General features: G+C 52.5%; 1 protein-coding gene across 2 annotated transcripts in view; it reads right to left on the reverse strand.

The window, feature by feature from the left end:
* Positions 1 to 21,033, reverse strand: part of CCDC88C (coiled-coil domain containing 88C) — a 129,530-nt gene that overhangs the window by 44,990 nt on the left and 63,507 nt on the right. For both annotated transcript variants that reach the window (XM_047861614.1, XM_047861615.1), the window contains 8 exons: positions 17,237 to 17,295; positions 16,282 to 16,365; positions 13,583 to 13,723; positions 13,147 to 13,331; positions 12,321 to 12,402; positions 11,791 to 11,949; positions 2,491 to 2,637; positions 1,687 to 1,831 (listed from right to left, as the gene is read on the reverse strand). In XM_047861614.1, the coding sequence (XP_047717570.1) occupies positions 1,687 to 1,831; positions 2,491 to 2,637; positions 11,791 to 11,949; positions 12,321 to 12,402; positions 13,147 to 13,331; positions 13,583 to 13,723; positions 16,282 to 16,365; positions 17,237 to 17,295 (1,002 nt within the window). The remainder of the gene's footprint in view (positions 1 to 1,686; positions 1,832 to 2,490; positions 2,638 to 11,790; positions 11,950 to 12,320; positions 12,403 to 13,146; positions 13,332 to 13,582; positions 13,724 to 16,281; positions 16,366 to 17,236; positions 17,296 to 21,033) is intronic.

The raw sequence follows: 21,033 nt of genomic DNA on the forward strand, positions 1-21,033 counted from the left end.
ACTGAAGCTCTGTACTCATGGAGGATAAATGTGAAGGTTCCACACATTAAACAAAGGAATTGATTACAAGCCTCATTTCCCCTTCAGTGAAGGGCAGGCCCTCAGAGACAATGAGGACCCAACAGTTTATCACAAAACCACCAATGACTCTTGACTGAGTGCTTCGCTCATTAGCACCCCCAGCAATCAGATTTGTGAGACAGGTCGTGCGTGTGTGTGTGTGTGTGTGTGTGTGTGTGTGTGTGTGTGAGAGACAGAGGGGGGGGGGTGGGGGGAAGGAGGAAGGGAGGGAGGGAGGAGTTTTGACACAAGAGCAAGACAGGAAGAAAGAGGAGCCCTTCCCAAAGTGCCTGTGGGCCATGTACGGTGTAACGCTTCACTGCCTCCCATCACTGGGTACTCAAGGCAATCCTGCGAGGTGGCTGCATCACCCCCATATTGCAGCTAAGGAAACTGGGCTGGCCAACTAGCTCTGATTCAAGAAGCCACCACACCATACATGCACAAGCACTTTCGGGCTCTGCTCACATGCCACCATTCAAACCAAAGCCCACGAGCTCCCCGCTAAGCACTAGGAGTTGGGAACACCAAGAATAAATCATCATGGACCTGAAAGGGCTCACAAACACACTCAGTCGTGTGAATCGGTGAGGCTTCCGACTCCAACAGCCACTCTTGGGTGTCACTGAAACACTCCCTTTTGGTCTGATACCGTCCTAGGCAGCCTGCACCACCTCTCTGCCTCACCAGGGGGCAGCGGTCCTCCCTGGTGAACCTGAACTCCCAGGGCAGGAATCCATGTGAATCACCCCCACCAACCCTCAGGCCCCACCACAGCCCCCGGACACCATGGCACAGGCAGAACTAACTTCTCACACTGATTAGTAATTTAATCAACGTATTTTTAGGTTTGGAGCTTGAAGAGAAGAAATACCCAGCTGCTTTCAGTAATCCCTCCATTATGTTTAGGGATGTTTATCAGAAATGAAAAAGTCCCCCAAACCCACCCAATACCCTACCCACACTCTGTACAGTTCTAAGTAAACATTAACTCACACTATCAGGTGCACGTGTACTATTTTTGAACAAAGGAACTGGCTTATTGTTTGCGGAGCGCTGGAGCTTCCTGCTGCCCCACCCGCCATTCCCCAGCCAACACCTCGCCTGGGGTGCTGGGCACAGGGGGGAGAGGAAGAGGCCTGGGTCCTGTGAGGGGCAGCCACTTAGCAATCCCCACCCAGAGAGACAGAAAACAGACTGCATCCATCTTGCCCAATTATGCAAATGAACAGAGGAAATAATGCCCGGGGTACGTGTATAGTGGAGATTAATGACCACTGGGGGTGTCACCTGCCATCCAGAGCTTTCAATCATCCATAGAGAGGCCTAACATGTCCTCTGGGGGTCAGCGTGCTGTAATCTGGAAGCTCCTAGGACTGTCCATATGGGAAACGAGAAAGCTGGCAACGCTTAATTTGCATTTCATGTCCCGACACCAAAGCTGCCGGACCCCTCATGTTCTCCTTGGGGAGAGCTGTGATGAAACCATTCCAAATGGCTCTTGATGGAAACCCTATTTACTTGGGGTGAATGGCTAGACTGACACGGAAGATTCTGAGCCAAGGGTTCGGCTCCCTGGATGAGAAAGCTGCTGCAGGCCGGCTGAAGACCCCAGGCGGTACCCACCATCGGACAGGTCTGCGTTCTTGGACAGCTGCTCCAGCTCCCAGCCGAGGTGCACCGACTCATTCATGCTCTGCTTCTGGGCTATCTCGAGGACCATGTTCTCTTCCAGCAGCTCCTCAATTCGTTTCTTGTCTGTGTCCCGGTCCTGGTGCAGGAAGAGCAAAGGAGTGAGGCTGTGGCCAGGGGCTCCCGCTGGACAGGCTCTAACCCCCAGGCACCTGCCCTTGTTCCCCCCCCCCCCCCCCAGGATGAAGGGATGCCATGCACCTGGCTCACTTCCCAAAAAATAAAGCTGCAAGGAAACCTCTCCAACACAGGACCAGCTGAGTTACGGCCATTAAGAGATACCCTGCCCCAGTGACCTAGGTAATGAACAGAGACCTGAGGTCTCTAACTGAATGCTGTCTTGACAAAGTGACACACCATGCAGGGCTTTAAAGCAAGTAATGTGACGACAGGTGGTTCTGGGGTCCTCAAGCAGGCCTCACACACCTTGAAGAGGCTGTACAGAGACTCACAACATCACAGCTCAACCCGCCCCATGAAGGCCAGCAAGGACCTTCTTGCCACAGACATGCACGTACACCCACGCCTACGGAAGAGCACAAGCAGTCGAGTCCCGTGTCATGGGCGTCGAGTGCTGCCCACTCAGTCGCGCTGAGCTTAGCAAGCTGCCCACCATGGTTCATGAGCCACCGTGGCGGCGGCAGCAAGAGCCCAGGGGTGAAAGCCCCGAGGAGGGCACGGCATAAACCGGACACCGCCCCAATCTGTTTCGGATGTAGTGGTGGGAGCTGGCAATACCAGTTCCAGGTCGTGAAGCTTGGATTTCAGCTGCAGGTTCTCTTTCTCCAGCTCGTGAACTTTATCGCCCCGGGCCCGGGCTGCAGTCAGCTGCTCCTCCAGCATGGCCTTGGTCTCGATTAAAATGATGTTGTCCTCTCTCAGCTCCTGCTCAGCAAAAACATACATGAGAACCGTCAGATGAAGGCACCTGGCTCACAACCAGGGTTCTGGACCGAAAACACACAACATAGGGGTGAGGCCGCTGTGCAGGGGTGGGAGGTACGTCTCCACCTTTCGGCACCCCCACCTTTCTCACTGGGCCAGGCCAAATGGGCATGCCCTACTGAAAGAAAAGCCCCCGGATCAAGAAAATGGTTGAATTTGGTGTCTTCCTCAGTAGACACTTCCTCGATGTCTATGCTGCCCATGGTATGAAGACGTTTGCCATTTAAAACCTCATCTGGTTGGACAAGTGGACTCTGCTGACAGACATGGGGCCTTGCTGAGTCTCATTTCTTTCTGTTTTAAAGTTGTTATTTTTGAGACAATGAATGAGCACGGGCGCAAGTGGGGTAGGGAGAAGTGGGGGGGGGGGGAGAGGGGGAGGGACAGAGAATCCCAAGCAGGCTCTGTGATGTCAGCACAGACCCTGATGCGGGGCTCAGAGAACTCATGAACCGTGAAATCATGACCTGAGCTAAAATCAAGAATCAGATGCTTAACTGAGCCCCCCAGGTGCCCCGAGCCCCGTTTCCTTAACAAGAAAGAGGTGGGGCTGACAAGTCTGTCCCGGATTCGAGGGCTGAGTCTAGTCCTGTAGACTCAACATTCACTTTGTAGTCAGGGTCCTGGGAACAGGTAGCTGTTGAGATCAGCTTTCGTTCCATACCCAGCTCCTATCTGAACTTGTCACATACGTACTTTTGGAAGAACAACAGTTCTCAGCAGTTTTCTGGAAATGGGGAGTCTCCGAGACAGGTCACAAACAAATGGGAACCCCCAAAATAAGTGCTACCGGCCCCCTGTGTATTAGGCACACGCTGGGTGTGGAACGTGATGGCCATTCCCTCGAAGACCCCCTTTGTGGGCGAGGGGCAGTGGGACTCTCGCTCCTGCACCAGACAGCCCAGCACACACGACGGAATTCGGCTCATTTGCTCCATTTCTCCTCCCTCTTTGTTATGGGGCTTCTTGGTTTCTCTTCTCCTCAGAGCCCTTCCGGCACCACTCAGGATCCTGGAGGGACAGTTTCCCAAAACGCCTTCACGGTGCGTGCAAACACACACATGTGGGAATGTGTCTGCAGAGTTTTCAAAGGCCTGCCCCCCTAACAACCGGGAAGCTCTTGCTTATCCACTACATGTGTGTCTTCCCTGCACTGAAGATTCTTGGTTGAGGGGGAAACCACGTGCCTTCCGGTCAGTGGTCACGGTTCTGATCAAAGCATGGCAGCTGTGAAGGGTTTAAGACTCAGATTACCTAGACGTCCTCTCTCTGTCAGAGACCCTGTCTACTGTGCAGCTGGCCCTGCCCTGGGCACACCCTCTACCTCACTCGTCCCAACAGCCCCGAGAGGGAGGCAGGGACAGACCCTTTTTTACAGATGAAGAGGCTTAAAGTAAGCCATGAACCCCAAGTCACAAAGCCGCTGAGGGGCGAAGCTGGGACTTGAGCTCTGGCCAGAGAGGTCCAGACATGTGTTCTCTTCACCGCCCTCAGCTGACAACTCATCCTCAAGGGGCTCACATGGGAAAGAGGCCCAGACCAGCCATAATGATGTGAGCCAGAGCACATGGGGGTGTCAAGCAGAAAGGAAGGCTGGCCCTTCCTCTTTGGCCACTGCCCCCACTGTTCACACCCTGAGTTCCAGCAGCTGCACCCACCAGCACTTTCTACCATCACCTCACTACTGGGCTCTCCGTGCCCACAGCACAGACTGCCCCTTCATCCTCACAACCAACTCCTGATCAGCCTTCAAAACCCAGCCTGAGTTGCCCCCTCTGAGAAATGCCTGCAAATTCACTCTGTCCTGCTTGCTGAACCAGGTACTTGGGCTCCCAGAGTGCCCTGGACACACTGTGAGGCAATGTGGCCTGCCCTCCTGCCCCAGACCTTAAACTCCTCAGGGTAGGGCTGTTCCATTTCTGCCCTTGTGAACCTCATAGATTTGTTCAATAACACTGTTGGCTGAAACGGGTGGGCAGCAGGGGTGGGGTGGGATGGGCCGGGGGGGGAGTCAGGGCATGTGAGGTGGGCCCTCAAGGACTCAGCGACTTCCAACAGGCAGGGACGGATAAGAGTATCCAGGAGTGAAACACAGTATGGAACAGGGTGATTTCTAACTACTATTCAACTATATCTCAATCCTCTGGCCTTATCAACCTCCACCACATATTAGGCAACAGAAGTACGTCAGCTTGTCTTGGACACCCCACAACCTCAGAAGGGAGGGACTAGAACTGCGTGGAATTGTGCCCCAGCTCCTATGGCAAGCCGCGGGATCAGTCCAGATGACTGAGAATCTGTATTCCTCCCCTCTGGGCAGCTGCCTGAAGCCAGCCTGCCCCCCGCAGACCTGACCTCAACTGAACCAGGAGGCTATTTAAAAGCCTGACCCAGCCCTGCGAACAGCTGAGGGGCCACATTTAGGGAGTCACGGGCCAGGTCTGATGGCTGGTCCCCAAGGGGCTAAAGAGCTGCCCCAGCTAATCTGTAGTGCTGACTGGGAGCGGTGACCGGGAATGTGGGCTGACAGGCTCCGATTCCCAGGCCTGCCAATGCGCTATTAGCCATGGGATGTGAAGCAAGTGAATGTCCCTCAACTGTGGATCCTTCCTTTCTGCGATGGGCACACAAGTAGGGCCGATACGGGATCAGATGCAGTAATGCTTGTCAAATACTCCGTGCACGGTGCCTAAGCCCCGTGAGATAGGGGCATTCCCTCATGCCCCTGTGGTCAGTTCAGCACTCCCCAGGCATCCAGCCACCAAGCAACAGGCCAACACTCGTTTCCAGGGGGCCTCCCTGACCCCCAACAACCAAATGCCAGAGGTGCGGGGCAGGGGGAGGGGAGGCGGAATCAAACCAACCACCGGTTCCTCCCCGCTGCACTCAGATCGCAGCACCCAATGCATCTCTCCGGAACCCAGAGCAACAGAAAGCCAGTCCGGAGGTGTCCTCAGGACGGGGACGGGGCACTCCACACCGGGCAGGTGGACCTCCTGCTCACTCAGCCAAGATCGCCCCCTCACTAAACTCCACCTGTTCGCCCCATCCCACTGCCATCAGCTCGGCTCCCTAGAACACCTGCCCTTTCTTCACCTGCCTCCAGGAGTGTGGTGATCGGTACAAACATCAGGTTTGTCTGCCCTGTTTTTACCTATGTACCGAATTTTATCAGCACTCCTTAGAAGCCGTTAAGAAACATGGAGAAACACAAAGTCCCAAGTGCAAACAGACAATGAATGTCCCAGGTTCTTACTCAGTTCCCTGAATTTTAACGTTCCCCACTCACGACACGACATCCAAATTCCCACATGGACCACTGGAGGCGGGGCCTCCGTCTGCCCTTTCACGGTGTTGTCTGAGGCAGGGGCCACCATCACACCCTCCTGAGCACCTGTTTCCCACCCCCACCCCCCCACACCGCTGCGTCTCTCTGTGAGTTCCCCCGCCTTTATTTCCTTCCCCGTCAAGGCAAAGGCCCTGCAGGCAGGCAGACACATTTCAATGCAACCTCGGTACTGATGGCAAAATGCAGACACTGTAAATCAACCCTCAGTTTTCTCCCATGAAAACATGTTTAGCAGTGGCTGCTGAACCCTGTGGGCCACCATGAGGCTTACACGTGGTGATGTAGTTGGAGCTTAACCATTCCTAGCATGCGGAAAAAGCTTCATAAATACAGTTATAACTGCTCTTTAACACCTTACTGTGCACCTACTCTGGGCCAGGCAGTTAAGTATTTTCAGCTTTTCAGGTCATAAATTTGTTACAACCATCCAACCCTGCAGGTGAACCAAACGCAGCCACAGAAAAATGTATGAACGGACGGATGCTGTTGTGCTCCAGTAAAATTTTATACTTACAAGGTGGATGGGGGCCAGGTCTAACCCCTAGATGGACTGTAGTTTGGCCATCGCCAAGCTACACAACATGCTCGAAGTCAGTCAGGCACGGACCTGGGCTTCAAGGAACTCCCAGTGTGGGCAGGAAACAGGAAAACACACATCACAGCACCATGTGAGGAGCACTGCCCGGGGTCACATGAAGCACTGCGTGGGGCCTGCAGGAGGTGAAGTGCGAAGCAGAAGGCTGGGGGACGCAGAGGGATGTGGACAAGGACAGACAGAGGCAGAATGGCCAGTTTGGATACCCGTGGAAGACATCCTGTGTGTAGGCTGTGGGGTCACATGAGCAACGACAGACAAGGCCGGTAGGGCAGAGACCCTCACTCCCCCTTCCACCTGCCCTGGACAGTGGCAGGGACATGCCGGCAGGTGGGAAAATGGGCTCTGGAGGATGGGGAGCATCTGGGGCTGGGTGGACTGATCATGAACCCAGCTCCTAATTGCCTTGCCAATAGCACACACACTGTACGGTCAGCTCCCAGGGCTTGCTAGGATCAGCTCACCGGAAACCAGCTCCTATAGTGCACAATGCCCTTTTACAGAACACCCGGCAAGGGGGGTGGCAGCTAGGACTGTGCCCTGCTAGGTCTCTGCCTCTCAGACTGTTTACTTTGGGGCCAGCACTGCCTAGGAAGCCATAAATCCCACATAGGAGCAAGGACAAGGCCTGTCTTACCTCCACCCCACACAGACGCACATGGCACTGAAGCACCTGTCCTCTGCTGTTGGAAATTTCAGCCAAATCCAAATCACAGGACAAGAGGAACGTCCGGGCAGCCTCTCTGCCTCTGTCCTCCTCCCACAAGGCTCACTGGCAGCAGCGAGGAGGGACAAGTGCTTGCAAACAAGCCAAGGACCACCCGGTGCACCGGCCCCATGCTTCCCGCCGTTCCCAGGGATGGCCACACCACTCTCGTCCTGTAGTGTGAACCCTCATGTAAACTACACCGGGAGGCACGGAAAAGCTGCCAGAAGCTTCACGGTAAAACATGGAAATTTGTGGTCCATATTTTTCTAACCAAAATTAACTTTGCCCTTGTCCTGAACCCCAAGGCCTTTTATCTTTTCCTCCCATGAGGCACGAGCACACACTGCCTCCCATGATAGGCCCTCCCATGATAGGCGTTAATGTGTCTCTCAGTGGGGAAACTCGACAGGCTCTCGGGGAGGGCACCTGGGCCGCCTGCCACTCTCCTGCCACTCTCCATGTCTGAAGAGCGTCCCCCACAGGGTAGGTGTCCACAATGTGAGCTGGCACGAACGTGTCAATCCTGTTCCTCTCTCTGCCCTCCTGACCATCACACCTACCACTACCCCATTCTCCAAGAGAAAAAAGCTCTAGGTTCTTCCCGTCCTTTTCTCCAGATCAAGTCTTTTTATTGCTGAGTGATGGGTTTTTCCCTGACTTGTGGGGTGATTACCAAGTGCCTTGTGTGTGCCAGGCCCTGGCCACGCCGTCATATTAAGACCTAGTCCCTGTGCTCAGGGGCTCGAGTTCCATACAAGCAGCCTCAGGCCAAGGTCCACCCACAGACTAGCCGTCAGCCTTGCCAACCCCACCTCTTGCAGAGACAAGCCAGCAGTCGGAGGAAAGTACCCTGTTCATATGACTGTGGTCCTCACGCTTGGCAATGCTGAAAAACCATCTGCAAGAGAGCATTCAGAACACACATTTCTGGGGCCCAGGAATCTGCATTTTGAACAGGCATGCTGGACTCAGATACAGGTGGATACAGACCACCTGTTGAGAAATGGAGATCTAACACATGGGGCTGTTCAGTATTTTAAACTATTAAGTTGATGTTAATCACGTATTAGCTTATTCAAAAGGGTTAACATCCACTGCTATATTTTTACCTTCCACTGCCCCCCTATATTTTATTATGGAAATTTTAAAGCCTACTAGAACATTGAAATAAATATTCTGAACACCATACACATATCACCAGGATTCTGTAATTAGTGTTTTGCTCTATTTGCTTTGTCACATATCCCCCCCATCTCTCTGTTAAGTTTTTGGATGTGTAAACATCGAAATTGGGTCTTTCCCAATCTAAGGTTTTATCACATGCAGGTCAATCTCCATTCACAGACACATCTCTGCATGGTACTGTGTACTTCTAATTACTTAGAAATTATGCCAGAATCTTGGGGTGAATCCCTTGGAGGTGTGCATCACTACACCCTGGAAAATCTGGTTTTACGTACAAAGCTGGGCATCATTGTTTTCTGAAACACAAACATGGGCCCAAAAATCACACCCGTGCATCAAGGTAGTGCTTCTCCTTGACACGAAGCACCAGAAGGACTGAGCGGCCCAGGCCCGGGCCCCTAAATCTGGGGACAGGCAGCCCACCTCAATCCCTGCAGGCCCCAAGTACTACTGGCTCGCATCCCAAAGCAACCTGTCCTGAGGTCTCTAAGCGGCATTCTAGGTTAACTTCCGACATACCCCAGTGTGCCCTGGTAGGCAGCAGGCCAGGGGAAGCCTGCACAGGGGTCTGAGAAGGCAGGGGCTCTACTGCGGCCCAGCAGCAACAAGCTCTATAAACACTGATCAAAGAAAACCCCAGATACGGGGCACCTGGGAGGCTCATCCAGTTGAGTGTCCAGCTGCGGCTCAGGTCATGATCTCGAGGTTAGGGAGTTCGAGGGCCAAATCGGGCTCAATGCTATCAGTACAGAACCCGCTTCAGATCCTATGTCCCCCTCACTATGCCCCTTCCCTGCTTGCATGCTCCCAAAATTAAATACTAAGAAAAAGAAAAAAAGGAAGAAAAAAGAAAAAAAAAAAGAAAAAAAACTCCAGATACAATTGTTTCAGCAAATGCTCATCCACCACCACCCATGGGCCAGACACTGGTGCAGATGCTGAGCACATACCCACAAACAAAGCAGAGTCCCCGTTCTGGGGCCCATGCCACTGGGAGTCACGGAAGCTGCAGCAGAATGGACCCTGGGCAGTCCATCCAACCTCCCCAAGCTTAGCTCGTCCTCAGGGCTGCCTTGAGAAATGAATGCGAACACACAGATGTTGCTCAAGTAACGCTCAGCAGCTTGCAGCCTTGTGGCCAGGAGAGGGAGGAAGCTCACCAGGCTGGAGATGGGCCCATCCTGGCTGATAAGAGGGTGTATGGGTCCCAGGTGGGCCCATCTGGCTGGCAGACTTCCACAGCCCATGGCATCATGTTGACCCTTCTGGTCCGTTCCCCACCTGGCAACCCAAAATGTGCTTTCTGAAATCCAAACCATGCCATGCCCCTCACTAAAACGCTTCCTGAGGATGCCATGCACCTTCCGTGGCTGGAGTCTTTGGCCCCCTCCAGACAGCGAGAAAGGCTGATGTGACTACTTGAGATCTAAGGATGAGTGCCCAAGTGCTCCTGTCCACTGAACCCTGTCATCAGGGGCATCCCAGCACAGCAAGATTCATCCTCTCAATAGTGGCCTGGACTCCGTGGACCACGCCCAATTCATCAGCCAGCCTGGGCGGCAAAGGGTCTGCAAACCCATGCGTGTCCCTGCCTGCCCCAAAGTAAACACCTCATGCAGACACATACCATTTCTCTTGTGGTGAATAAAAACTAAAGTAAAATTCAAGGCATTACCAAGCTCCCAGTAACTTTTCACTATGCAATTAATCAATATTAAAAATGTTGCTATTACTACACAGAGGCATGAAATTTGAAAATTTGAGAAGTCTGAGAAAAGGGGGGTGCTGGGAGAAACCCTAAAAGTCGGGAAGCTCTGTGAATGCAGGGCATGCATCATCTTGGGTTTAGATCCCTAGCTGCTGGTGCAGGCCTTGGTACCACACAGGCGCTAAGTTACCGTGTCTGGATGACCCTGGACAGGGCCAGGGGTGCACACAGAGACAGAGACTGGATCCCGATGCCCACCTGCTCCATGGGACAGAACTGGGGTGAGGTGTGGGAGCCACACTCTGCCTGTGATCCCATCTGGGGGCTGCGGAAGGCCTGCACTGTTTAGAAGGGGCTGCTGGGGCAGCACTCTGGGGAAATGTGCGGGACCCCCCCGATTCTCTCAACTGTGGCATTTCTAAGTAAGCGATAAAAGGCCCCGGTATATGCCCGTGTCCCAGAACCTGTCTGTGCTGGGGATTTATGCCTTTCAAATTCAGTGGGGCCAGTGGACCATTTCCAGGACAAAGCCAGAGGTGGTCTCCCACCCCCCACCTCTTGCACCCCAAAGCCACAGTACCAAAGGTGCCTTCTCTGCAGGAGGTAGGGCGTCACATTCCTCGGGGAACAGACACTTCTTGGGTAACAAATGGGCCCGGCACCACAGCCTTCCCCACCACCCCCCGTGGCCCGTGGGCAGGGCCTGCCTGTAGCAGCAGAGCGCGTCCAGGTGTTCAGCCAAACAGCCTTCCCCAAGCTGGCCTGCCAGCAGCATGGCTGGGAGAAGGATACCATGCCCCCCAGACACATGTTTGGTCCCCTCAAAAGCCTCCCGAATGGCAACTGGAAATCTTTCTTACCAAACAAGCCCAGTTGGTACAGGCTGACATCCTGATTTCACCATCTCTTTAAAACTACCTCCAGACCCCACCTTGGGATTGTTGATAGGGGCAAAGTCCCCAAATCCTTGGGAAAGTGGGTCCTGGAACCCGTGGCTGACATGAGGCAGTCAGGGTGAGCAGCTGAAGCACCGGTAACCCCACTTGGGTCTCGGTTTCCAGTCCCCCGTTAGCCCTGACGCCCTCCCCTGCATCCTCCCAGAACCTCGGGATCAGAGTGGGCTCCACGACTGAGGACTTCCTATGGGACTTGCCCGAGTGACAGGTATTTTTTGTCTTTCATCTGGAAAAACTCAGGAAGTGGTATGATTATTTCTATTTTATGGACGAAGAAACTAATTCCCTGTAAGAGTTAGCCACAGAAACTGCAAGAAGTAGGAAAAAATAAATAAAAATCCACGAATTGAAGGTCATCACTGTGGCAGGAAGCAGGAAAAGGAAAAATCCTGAAAGGAGTCTGAGCTCTTCATTACAGAACCACGTTCCCTCCCCGCCCTCACCCATGTGACACCTCTAGGTGGGCAAGGAGCTGAGGGAGGGAGCCTCCTGGGCCCACAGACAGGCTGAGGTGCAGGGAAAGCCTCGCCGTGGAGATCTCACACCTCCCTTTCCCGGCCGGCGCGGACGTGTTCTGGAAGGCGGGCTCACCTCCATGCGCGCCTTGTAGAAGTCCACGTCGTGCAGCTTCTCCCTGCAGCGCACGAGCTCCATCTCCAGCCTCTCCACGCGGTTCGCCTTCTCCCTCAGGGAGTCCAGCTCGTCGCGATAGGCACGGGCAGACCGGGCGTCAGCCGCCAGCTGGATGTTCTGGGGGGTGGGAAAAGGCAGGGGAAGCCAGCTTAGGGCCCCCCCTCCGGGGAGGGGAGAGGGGCCCAAGTCCCTGCAGTGCAGCCTTTCCGGGACATCCCAGGAGAAGCCGGGTCCGGGGGGCCCGGCAGGTCGGTGTGCAGGCCCCTGCGTGGGGTCCCCCACAGGCTGTCACGAAGACACAGGGTCGTCCCCCCACAGCAGTTCTCAGGACAGCTGGCTGTCAGGCAGCGTCACCCTGAGCAGACAGAAACAGAGGCCTTTGCCGGAAGCTCCTGATGCTGTTTTCCTGAGCCTCTGGGCCACAGTCACTGTGGAGTCTCGGCCACCACCACCTCCTCCAGGACACACGAACAGGCCCTCCCGCTCACCTCCTGCTTGGCCTTCTGAAGCTCTAGCACCAGCTGGTCCACCTCATGCCTGGTGTCCACAAGCTGCTCCGTCTTCTCCTCCCTGGGGGCGATGTGGAGGAACGGAGCTGAGGAGCGTCCTCAGCCAGCACCCCGAGCGGCCCCCCACCTCATGAGACCACAGCAGGGAGCGGGACGGCGGCTTCTGGGAGGGAGGAGGGCAGTGTGCATAAGGGGCTTACAAAAACGTTCCTGACTCGCATTCTCTTCTGCTTTTAACTTTTCAAAGCCTGCTCTCAAACTCCACCCACCAGACACTGGGTTTCCCTGTGAGGGTGCGGGGCAGGGGGAGAGGTAAGGAGGCTCCCGCCACAGGTGCACTCCCCACCGCCAGGCAGGCAGGCAGGCAGGCAGGCTGTGAGGGGGAGGAGAGCAGCTCCCCAGACGGGGCACAGGGACGTTCTCCTGCTGCAGGAAAAGAGGCGACAACAGGTTCACCGGATGGCGGGGTGGGGTGGCGGCGTGGGGGTGGGGTGGGGTTGCATCCTCCCTCTAGCCAAGAAAACATGCCAGTAGGTGATCAGTCCTGCCCCAAACTGGACAAGTGTGGACAAGAGGCTATCTGCAGACCATCTGTAACCCGGGCCGGTTGGAGCCCTAAAGATCTGGTAGAACCCCTCCCCGTGCAGGCCCGGACAGGGAGGGGACTAGTCCACGTTCAAACAGCGAGCGAGCCTGGGGCAGCGGGCTCTGGGGCCCGGGTCGGAGGGCTCCGGTTGGCCGCACCACACGACAGACCACCCGAAAGCAGAAAGACAGCCCAGCCCGGGGCCCCTGCAGGACTCACAGCTCCTGTCTCACACGGCGCAGCCTGGCCTTGGTGTCCGCCAGCTCCACGGCCAGGTGCTGCTTGTCCTCGCTGGAGAGGCTGCTGGTGGGGCTGGGGGTGGACTCGGCGCTGGAGGACCTGAGCGGGCTGGGCGGGTGCTGCGCCTGCAGGTAGTCCCGCTCCTGCGTCAGGTCCACGATCAGCTGCGGCAGGGCAGGGGGGGGGGGGGAGAGCAGTCGCACCAGTGCGCCCCGCGCCCTGGCCCAACCATCGACAGACAAGGAGAAAGCAAGAGCAGAGGCCGGGTGTGGGGGAGAAACCACGAGGGAGGTGGCTCGAGTTTGTAGGAAGAGCTGGAATATTCGGTGGGACAAGGAGTGCGTGAATGGGGGCAGGGCCCCGAGCTCGGCGTTTCTACGGACTTCTCCTCCCGCAGGTGTGTGCGGCCACGCACCTCCGTGCACTCGTCACGCTCATCTATGAGCCTCCTGAGGTGAAACACCATGTTCCTCGAGAGGGCCTCCAGCTCCTCCGGGGCCACGTCCGGGAGTTCCAGCCACTGCAGGTCAAACACGTTCTCCTGGTTGTGGGTCACCTGTGGGCACACAGGCAGGCGCTGCAGAGGCCGGCAGGGGCATCTGCCTCCCCGCGCTAGGCCGGGCGGCGGGGTCGTGGCTGACACGTCCCACTGACATTATCAACCCGTCACTGACACATCTACTGCACCAAGGGGGCCGCATGAGTAAGTGCAAACTCCCTTCAACCAAGCTCTGGTGCAAAACACTCCTGCTTTCAACACCAGCTCAGAGAACACCTGGAGTCTTAGATTTTTTTTTTAATGTTTATTTTTGAGAGAGAGAGACAGAGACAGAGTATGAGCGGGGGAGAGGGAGAGAGAGAGGGAGACACAGAATCTGAAGCAGGCTCTAGGCTCCAAGCTGTCAGCACAGAGGCCAACATGGGGCTCAAACTCAGGAACCGTGAGATCATGACCTGGGCCGAAGTCAGACGCTTAGCTTAACCGACTGAACCACCCAGGCAGGCCAAGCACCTGGATTCTTTAATGCCAGAAAGCTCTCCTACAGTACAGTATTTCCCTAAACAGTCCTCAGATATGGTTGTTGTAAGCTGTCAATTTACAACTCAAGAAAGGGAAACCTCAGGGGCTGGGAGGGTCCCTCAGGAGGGGGACCCTGTGTTACTACTTCAAATCCAATGTGAATACAGCAAAGGTTACATAAAAGTCTTATGTCAGAATATGGGGCACATAACAATCTTATTCGGGGGAAGATATTTCATAACCTAAAACAATTTTCAGTAAGCCTGAATCTCATTCCTCACGTAAAATCATCTGGTTTTTCCCTTTCCGCCAGGTGTGAGCGGAGACCCACAGCGATGTCCGCACACAGCAGCCTCTCCATGGATTGTGACAGTCTGACCTTCTCACCACCCCCCAGCCCCAGACCTACCGAGGGGGCAGATGATCTATTTGGAGCACCTGACAGCTCAGTTTGGGAAGTGAAGTATTCGCGTACTCAGGCCTCAACAAGGGAAAACAGAAAGCCAGAGCTATCCGCTCAGTGAGGCGCACCAAAAGAAGTTCTTAAATTTTTCAGAGCAGTAAACAGAAACAGAAGATAGTTGAACAACACAAAAGACAGGGCCCTTTAGTTTCTCAAAAGGCCTTTCTTACCTCTCCCCTCCTGACAAAGGAAAAGCTAAGATTCAGCTGATCCTGAGGAATCAGGAGAACCTTATCCCATGGTACAGGGTACCTTAAACTCCCAGAACTGGGAGCACAGGCTGGATGGGTGCTAGGTCTGCCCACAGAGGAGAAAAGGGGAGCAGGGGCTCAACCCCAGTGCACATCAGTCACCCTAACCCTCATCCCCTAGTTCTGACTCAGCAGGCCTCTCGTGGGGTCTGGACACTGAACGTTTAAGCAGCACCCAACTAATTGTGAAGCCCAGTCCCCATAGCCAGCCACCAAATGACATGCATGCAAGACTCCTTTTTGGCCACATTTGACCTTCTCTTTCTCTGATATTCTGCTGTCTGAGCAGGAAAGGTGGTCAGTGGCAAAAAACAAACAAGCAAACACTGCTGGCCTCAAGGACCCAGTCCTCAGATAAATACAATTTTCAAATTAAAAGCAGAATGGTTCTTAGGCTAACAGCTGGTCTGCCCCTGATAAGGATGGTTGAGAATATCTGCGACACTACTGACTTTCCCTGATGGACCCCCCACCGGCCAAGAACTGCATCTGTCTCCTGCTTCAAATCCCACCTCAGAACTCATGCCCCCAACGCCCCGACAGTGCCCTGGGCAGCTGTGGAAGCCCGGGAGCCCAGGAGCAGCCTGTCCCTGGTGCCAGCAGCAGGAGCTCTGCCTTCACTGACCCTGTCAGTTATATACCTGCTCCTACGAGCTCCTGGTTATGTCTTTCATATTTAATACATCTGTCCAATTACACTGAAGGCTGAACCTTAAGTCCTGAGGTAATTGAAGAATTGTGGTGTAAGGGTGGGGTGGAGATCAGGGAAGAAAATTTTCAGGTGAGCACCTGCCTCTCTCTACAGGCTCGTTTTCCAGGGAAACCCCCTCCCACCAAGGTCAATGGCAGAGAGGCTGCTCTCAGTGCAGAGCCCTCCTGACCCCATCCCGGACGCTGGGTCTCTGGAGACAGCCCTCTGGGACTTGCTGGTTTTTAACTTCTCAAGTGGCAGTGGCTTGTCTCTCTGCCATGTTACTGACAGAAGCAGAGAATCTCTTTCTATAAAGATCAACCATTCAAAACAGGGTGACATTTGCCAGAATACATTTTCAGGGTCTGTAAATCAAATTCTGAGCCTAAATCACTTGACAGCTCTTAAAAATAGTCTGAGTCCATATTAGGCAAGAAGAGGAGGCAAAAGATGACTTGATTGAGGGCTTAAAAAAATTTTTTTTTATTTTTACCCCATTTTATTTTAGCTCGCTGATGGTTACCTTTCCAAATAGAATACATTTGTCTGTGGTGTCTGAAACCTAAGATCAGCAAGAATACTGATGGGTGACATATTCTTCAAACTTTTCGCCGGTGGAGACTGCCCATCTCCTGGCCACCACAGGAGCGGCGGTCCACAGCCACACCCCACGAAGCCACACACCTACCTCCTGTATATGGGCCACGATCCCGGCTTGGGTCTCAATGTCCAGCTGTTTGATTCTTTCAATAAATTCCTCTTTCCTCTCACACTGTGGAGGGTTACAGGTGTTAATGGAAGGATTCTGTGAGGGCAACCTGGGGCCACCATGCTACAGAAGTACAAACTATCCACCCAAGCCCTGGCTTTCTCCTTTATACCCCAGAATGCTCTTGTCCCCTTACCAGCCCTTACACTGAGGTTTCTCTAGAAGTTGCTCTGACTACCTAGATCAGACCTATAGCAGATTTTTAAAAAGCACATCCCAGGCTGAAAACACTGGCGGTAGAATGCTGAAATCTGCACTTTATTATTTTAAGTAGGTTCATGTCCAGCGTGGGGTTTGGACTCAGAACCCTGAGATCAAGACCTGATCTGAGATCAAGAGTCAAATGCTTAACCCACTGAGCCACCCAGGAGCCCCTGAAATGTGCACTTTGGACAATCTCTCCAGATGATTTCCTAAACCGGTAAAGAACAAGAACACCTGGTCTAGGCCAGGGGCTGGCAAACTTCATTGGTAAAAGGCCAGATGGTTTAAAAAAAAAAATTCTCAGACCCAGTGGGCCATGCCCCACAGATAATATGTAAAGGAATCAGCATGGCCGTGTTCCCATAAAACTTCATTTACAAAAATAGGTGGCAGGTCAATTTGGCCCCCAGGCTGCAGTTTACTGATCTTGTTCTAGATGTTCCCATACGGGGCAGTCTACTCATGGCATCTTGGTCCGTGGGATCCCCACCTGCTCTCTTGCACAGGGTGCTCTGTGTGAGAAATCAGTGCCATCCAAGATGGTGGCCACTGTCTCTCAGGCAACCAATGGTTTCACTCCCACCTCAATTCAGGGGGTGTTTGATCCGCACAACTCCAAACACAAGATGGCTAAGAGCAGGCCCTCCCGACTGCATGTCCGGATCCCTACCTGGACGGCACAGCCCAGCACCAGCAGCAGCACCTTCTTTATTTCTTCCATGCTCTTCCCTAAACCAAAAGAGCAAGATAAATCTAATTAAGCTCAACTGTTCATAAAATTTCACCACTGATCTGCATGTGCTGTAGGGGAGGCGGGGGTGGAGGGGATCAAGCTAGAAAGCTAGAGAAAAAGTACTCTTTCAACCCAGCGATATCCATGTAGGTGTGCACAGTCCATCTGTTTTCTATGTATGGGTTTATTTTTTTGAACCAAATGAGAATTCCATATATGACTATTTGTGGCCCTTTTCCATTCAGATAGCATAAACATCCTCTCATGATAACGAAGGAACTTCAGAACCAGCAGCTCTTTTCAGTGTGTGGGAAGCAAAGTACAATGGGAGAGAGTAATCCCCACGGGAAATACGGAGTCCTCCAAAACACGGCCGTACACAACTTTACTTTTCCACCATGCAAAGAACGTCCAGGAGCCAGAGAAACAAACTGCCACACTCACAGCCTGGCTTCACATTATGGACTGTTTATGCATCGGTTTGGTCCACCCCCCCCCCCCCCCCCCCACACACACACACATTCGACTAGAATAGTCGAAAGCAAATTCCTAACATACATGCGGCATTTTTGATGGTCTCATCTTTACTTTGTACAAAGACCACAAACTTATTCAACCAATCTTCTTGGAGAGGTTCAACTTTTTGATACTCTAATCTAAATAATGTGATAGAGAACATCTTAGTGGCTAATTCTTTATGCACATACTTACATCTTTCATTTAAAAAAAATTTCTTTAAAGTTTATTTTTGGGGCGGGGGGGGGGGGGGCAGGGAGAGAGGGAGAGAATCCCAAACAGGTATGATGCTGTCAGTATGGAGCCTGGCGCGGGGCTCGATCTCATTTTTTTATGAAATTTATTGTCAAATTGGTTTCCATACAACACCCAGTGCTCATCCCAAAAGGTGCCCTCCATCAGCTGAAAAATTCTACAGGATTCTCCCTTTCTCATTACATCCTCTTCTGTTTGGGGGAAAAGGGACATGCCACATATAGCCTGGTTTTCTTGACAGACTTACCAGCATGAGCTCACCCTGTGCAAAAACGGCCCCAGGTATCCCCAACACCTGCTAGGATAAACAAACCAAACCTGGGTCCCAGGAACTAGTGTGGTTCATTCCAGGTCCCTGGGTGTAAGGTGGGTGTGGAGTGACGTGCGATCTTGTCCTAATATTTCTCAACGGAAAAGTGTCTCAAAATAGCTTTTCCCTGACATCATGGTGGAGTCTCAGATGTGGGGGCTGGACATTCGTTCAGCCAAAACCGAACACCCCTTCCTACCTTCCAGCCTGAAGGTGGGCAGGAGGGGCTGGCGAGCTGGACCACAGGGACCCTTCCGAGCACTCAGATTCCACAGTCTTAACACACTTAGCTTTGATGGCACTGTACATCACTGTACTGGGCTAAGGCCCTTCTCTTTGCTAGTAAGGTGCACAACTTCATCAGTGTTTGAAATGGGAACATTTTCAGACTTTCATACATTTTTTTTTTTTTTACTGGAGGCCTTTTACTTGTCCCAAGAGTCTAATCCATAGACATAAATAGATGGCCACAATAACTCACTTCTCTGTAAAGCTGAACTGATGATCAATCACAATTTTAGTGTCGATTACAAGGAAATGCCCACCTGAAGATTAAAAGCCTACAATCAGTCTCACCAAAATCTTTCCCTGGCCACAGTGCTGCATCCAGCCCAGGTGACCACCCTCACCTCTGTCCCCAGACACCCAGCCAGTGCCCTTCATACACCTTTGGTGGATAGAACAGGTACAGACCCCTCCCAGCCATTGCCAGTGATTCACCACCTGTCATGGGCCATGAGCCCGGCGTATAACCAGCAGGGACACACAGGAGGAAAGCATTCGCAAGGTCTCCCGTTAGCCCAGATGGAAGTCAGAGTTCACACGGAGAATCTTTATATACTGTGTTCACAGCGAAGGCCCCAAAGGCCCTCATTATATCATACACTAGAATAATTTAAACAGCCCCGATGATCCATCTTCCTGGCTCGCAACAGATGAGCAAACTAAACGTGGGAACAAGCACTGAACACACCCACTGCCAGTAGCAGGAGCACAAGCCAGTGACTGCAAGGAAAAGACCAGAAACCCTATGTACACACACGCCAAGGCCTCAAAACTACATTCTGTGGCTATTCAAACAGCAAAGGGTTCTGTTCCCTCAGCACCCAGCACTTACACACCTTGACAACTATGAGTCATTCATTCATTCGTTCATTCACTCACTCACACCTATTAGAAAGTATGCAATTCCTGTTTTGCTAAGTCTTAGAACAGAGTAGGGGGGAAAGGTTTTAAAGGGACAGAGTTTTAGAAAAATTCTCATGGAAAAAAAGTATTTAAAATAAACTTTTTGGTAATGAACAGGGTACCAGGAAAATCACCCCTGCCCTCATTCAAATGAACCAGTGCTGTGCTCATTCTCACCAGGCTAAGTGAATACAAACATTTGCTTATAATAAATGCATCCTGGGGCGCCTGGGTGGCTCAGTCGGTTGAGCATCTGACTTTGGCTCAGGTCATGATCTCACAGTTCGTGGGTTCAAGCCCCGCATCGGGCTCTGTGCTGACAGCTCGGAGCCTGGAGCCTGCTTTGGATTCTGTGTCTCCCTCTCTCTCTGCCCCCTCCCCCGCTCATGCTCTCTCTCAAAAACAAAACCCATTCTGAAAAATTAAATTAATTTAATTAAATTAAATCCTGTGATTTTTACCCCTACACAGATTCCTGTGAAGTTAAAAAAGTATATGAAAATAAAAAATGGAAGAATACAAGTTCCCTCATTTCTCCTGGGAAGCTGATGCCCAATTTCTCTCAGGATTTCAACAGTAAGGCAAACTACTGCTATTTTCATAAATCTGCCAGATTGTAGGTTTTGAATAGTTTCAAAACATACCCGAAGACTCTGTACTGGGTCCCTGCCAATAAGACTGGCTCAGTGACACACTTAAGCAGGCCAAAAAGAAATAAACCTGCAGGCAACTCCCTCCCAAGCACCCCCAGGGGTGGAGGCTCGCTGAGAACAGAACCAGAATCAACACAGTCCTCTGAGCTCAGACCAGGACCAGCAATTTTAAAAAGCTGATAAATGCTATGGAAACCCAGAGGAAGGACATCTAGTTTGCAGTAAGGATCAGGCAAGGCTTCCTGAGGAAATGACCCCTGAGCTGAGACCCAAGGATGATGAGGGATATGGGACGCAGGTGAACCAGGGCTCAGGCACAGGGATTAGCATGTGCAGAGGCCCAGAGGTAAGGGAACATGGCGTCTGTCAAATTATGAATGCTTTGTGGTTACGGGTGGGTCTTCAGAGTGAGAAATGGGGGCAGGGTATGAAGCGATGTTCATTTCTCTACTGAGTGAGTCACAGGCAACCAAGGGGGGAGGGTCAAAAACATCCAACACCCTCTGCGTCTACCCACAACCCCAGGGGGAATCCCACGACAGCCTGAGCTAATGGCTGAATCTAAGAAAAACCTTCCTTGACTACCTGCTTCCTACAGTCCTGACACAGAGAAACTCACACCAGCCTTAGCAGAAATAGAATACATCAACATATGCTGATCTAAGCTATATATAAAGTTAGATGTTTGTAGCAACCCGCTTCCAAAACAGAAGGGAAACTATCTGATATTGCATGTGTGTGAGGGTAGACAAAAGATAGAAGTAGATAGACAGTAGGTAGATAGAGGTGGGTTTGTTTTTTTTTTCAGTAAG

The sequence above is a fragment of the Prionailurus viverrinus genome, chromosome B3 (assembly GCF_022837055.1).
Source record: "Prionailurus viverrinus isolate Anna chromosome B3, UM_Priviv_1.0, whole genome shotgun sequence".
Lineage (NCBI taxonomy): Eukaryota > Metazoa > Chordata > Mammalia > Carnivora > Felidae > Prionailurus > Prionailurus viverrinus.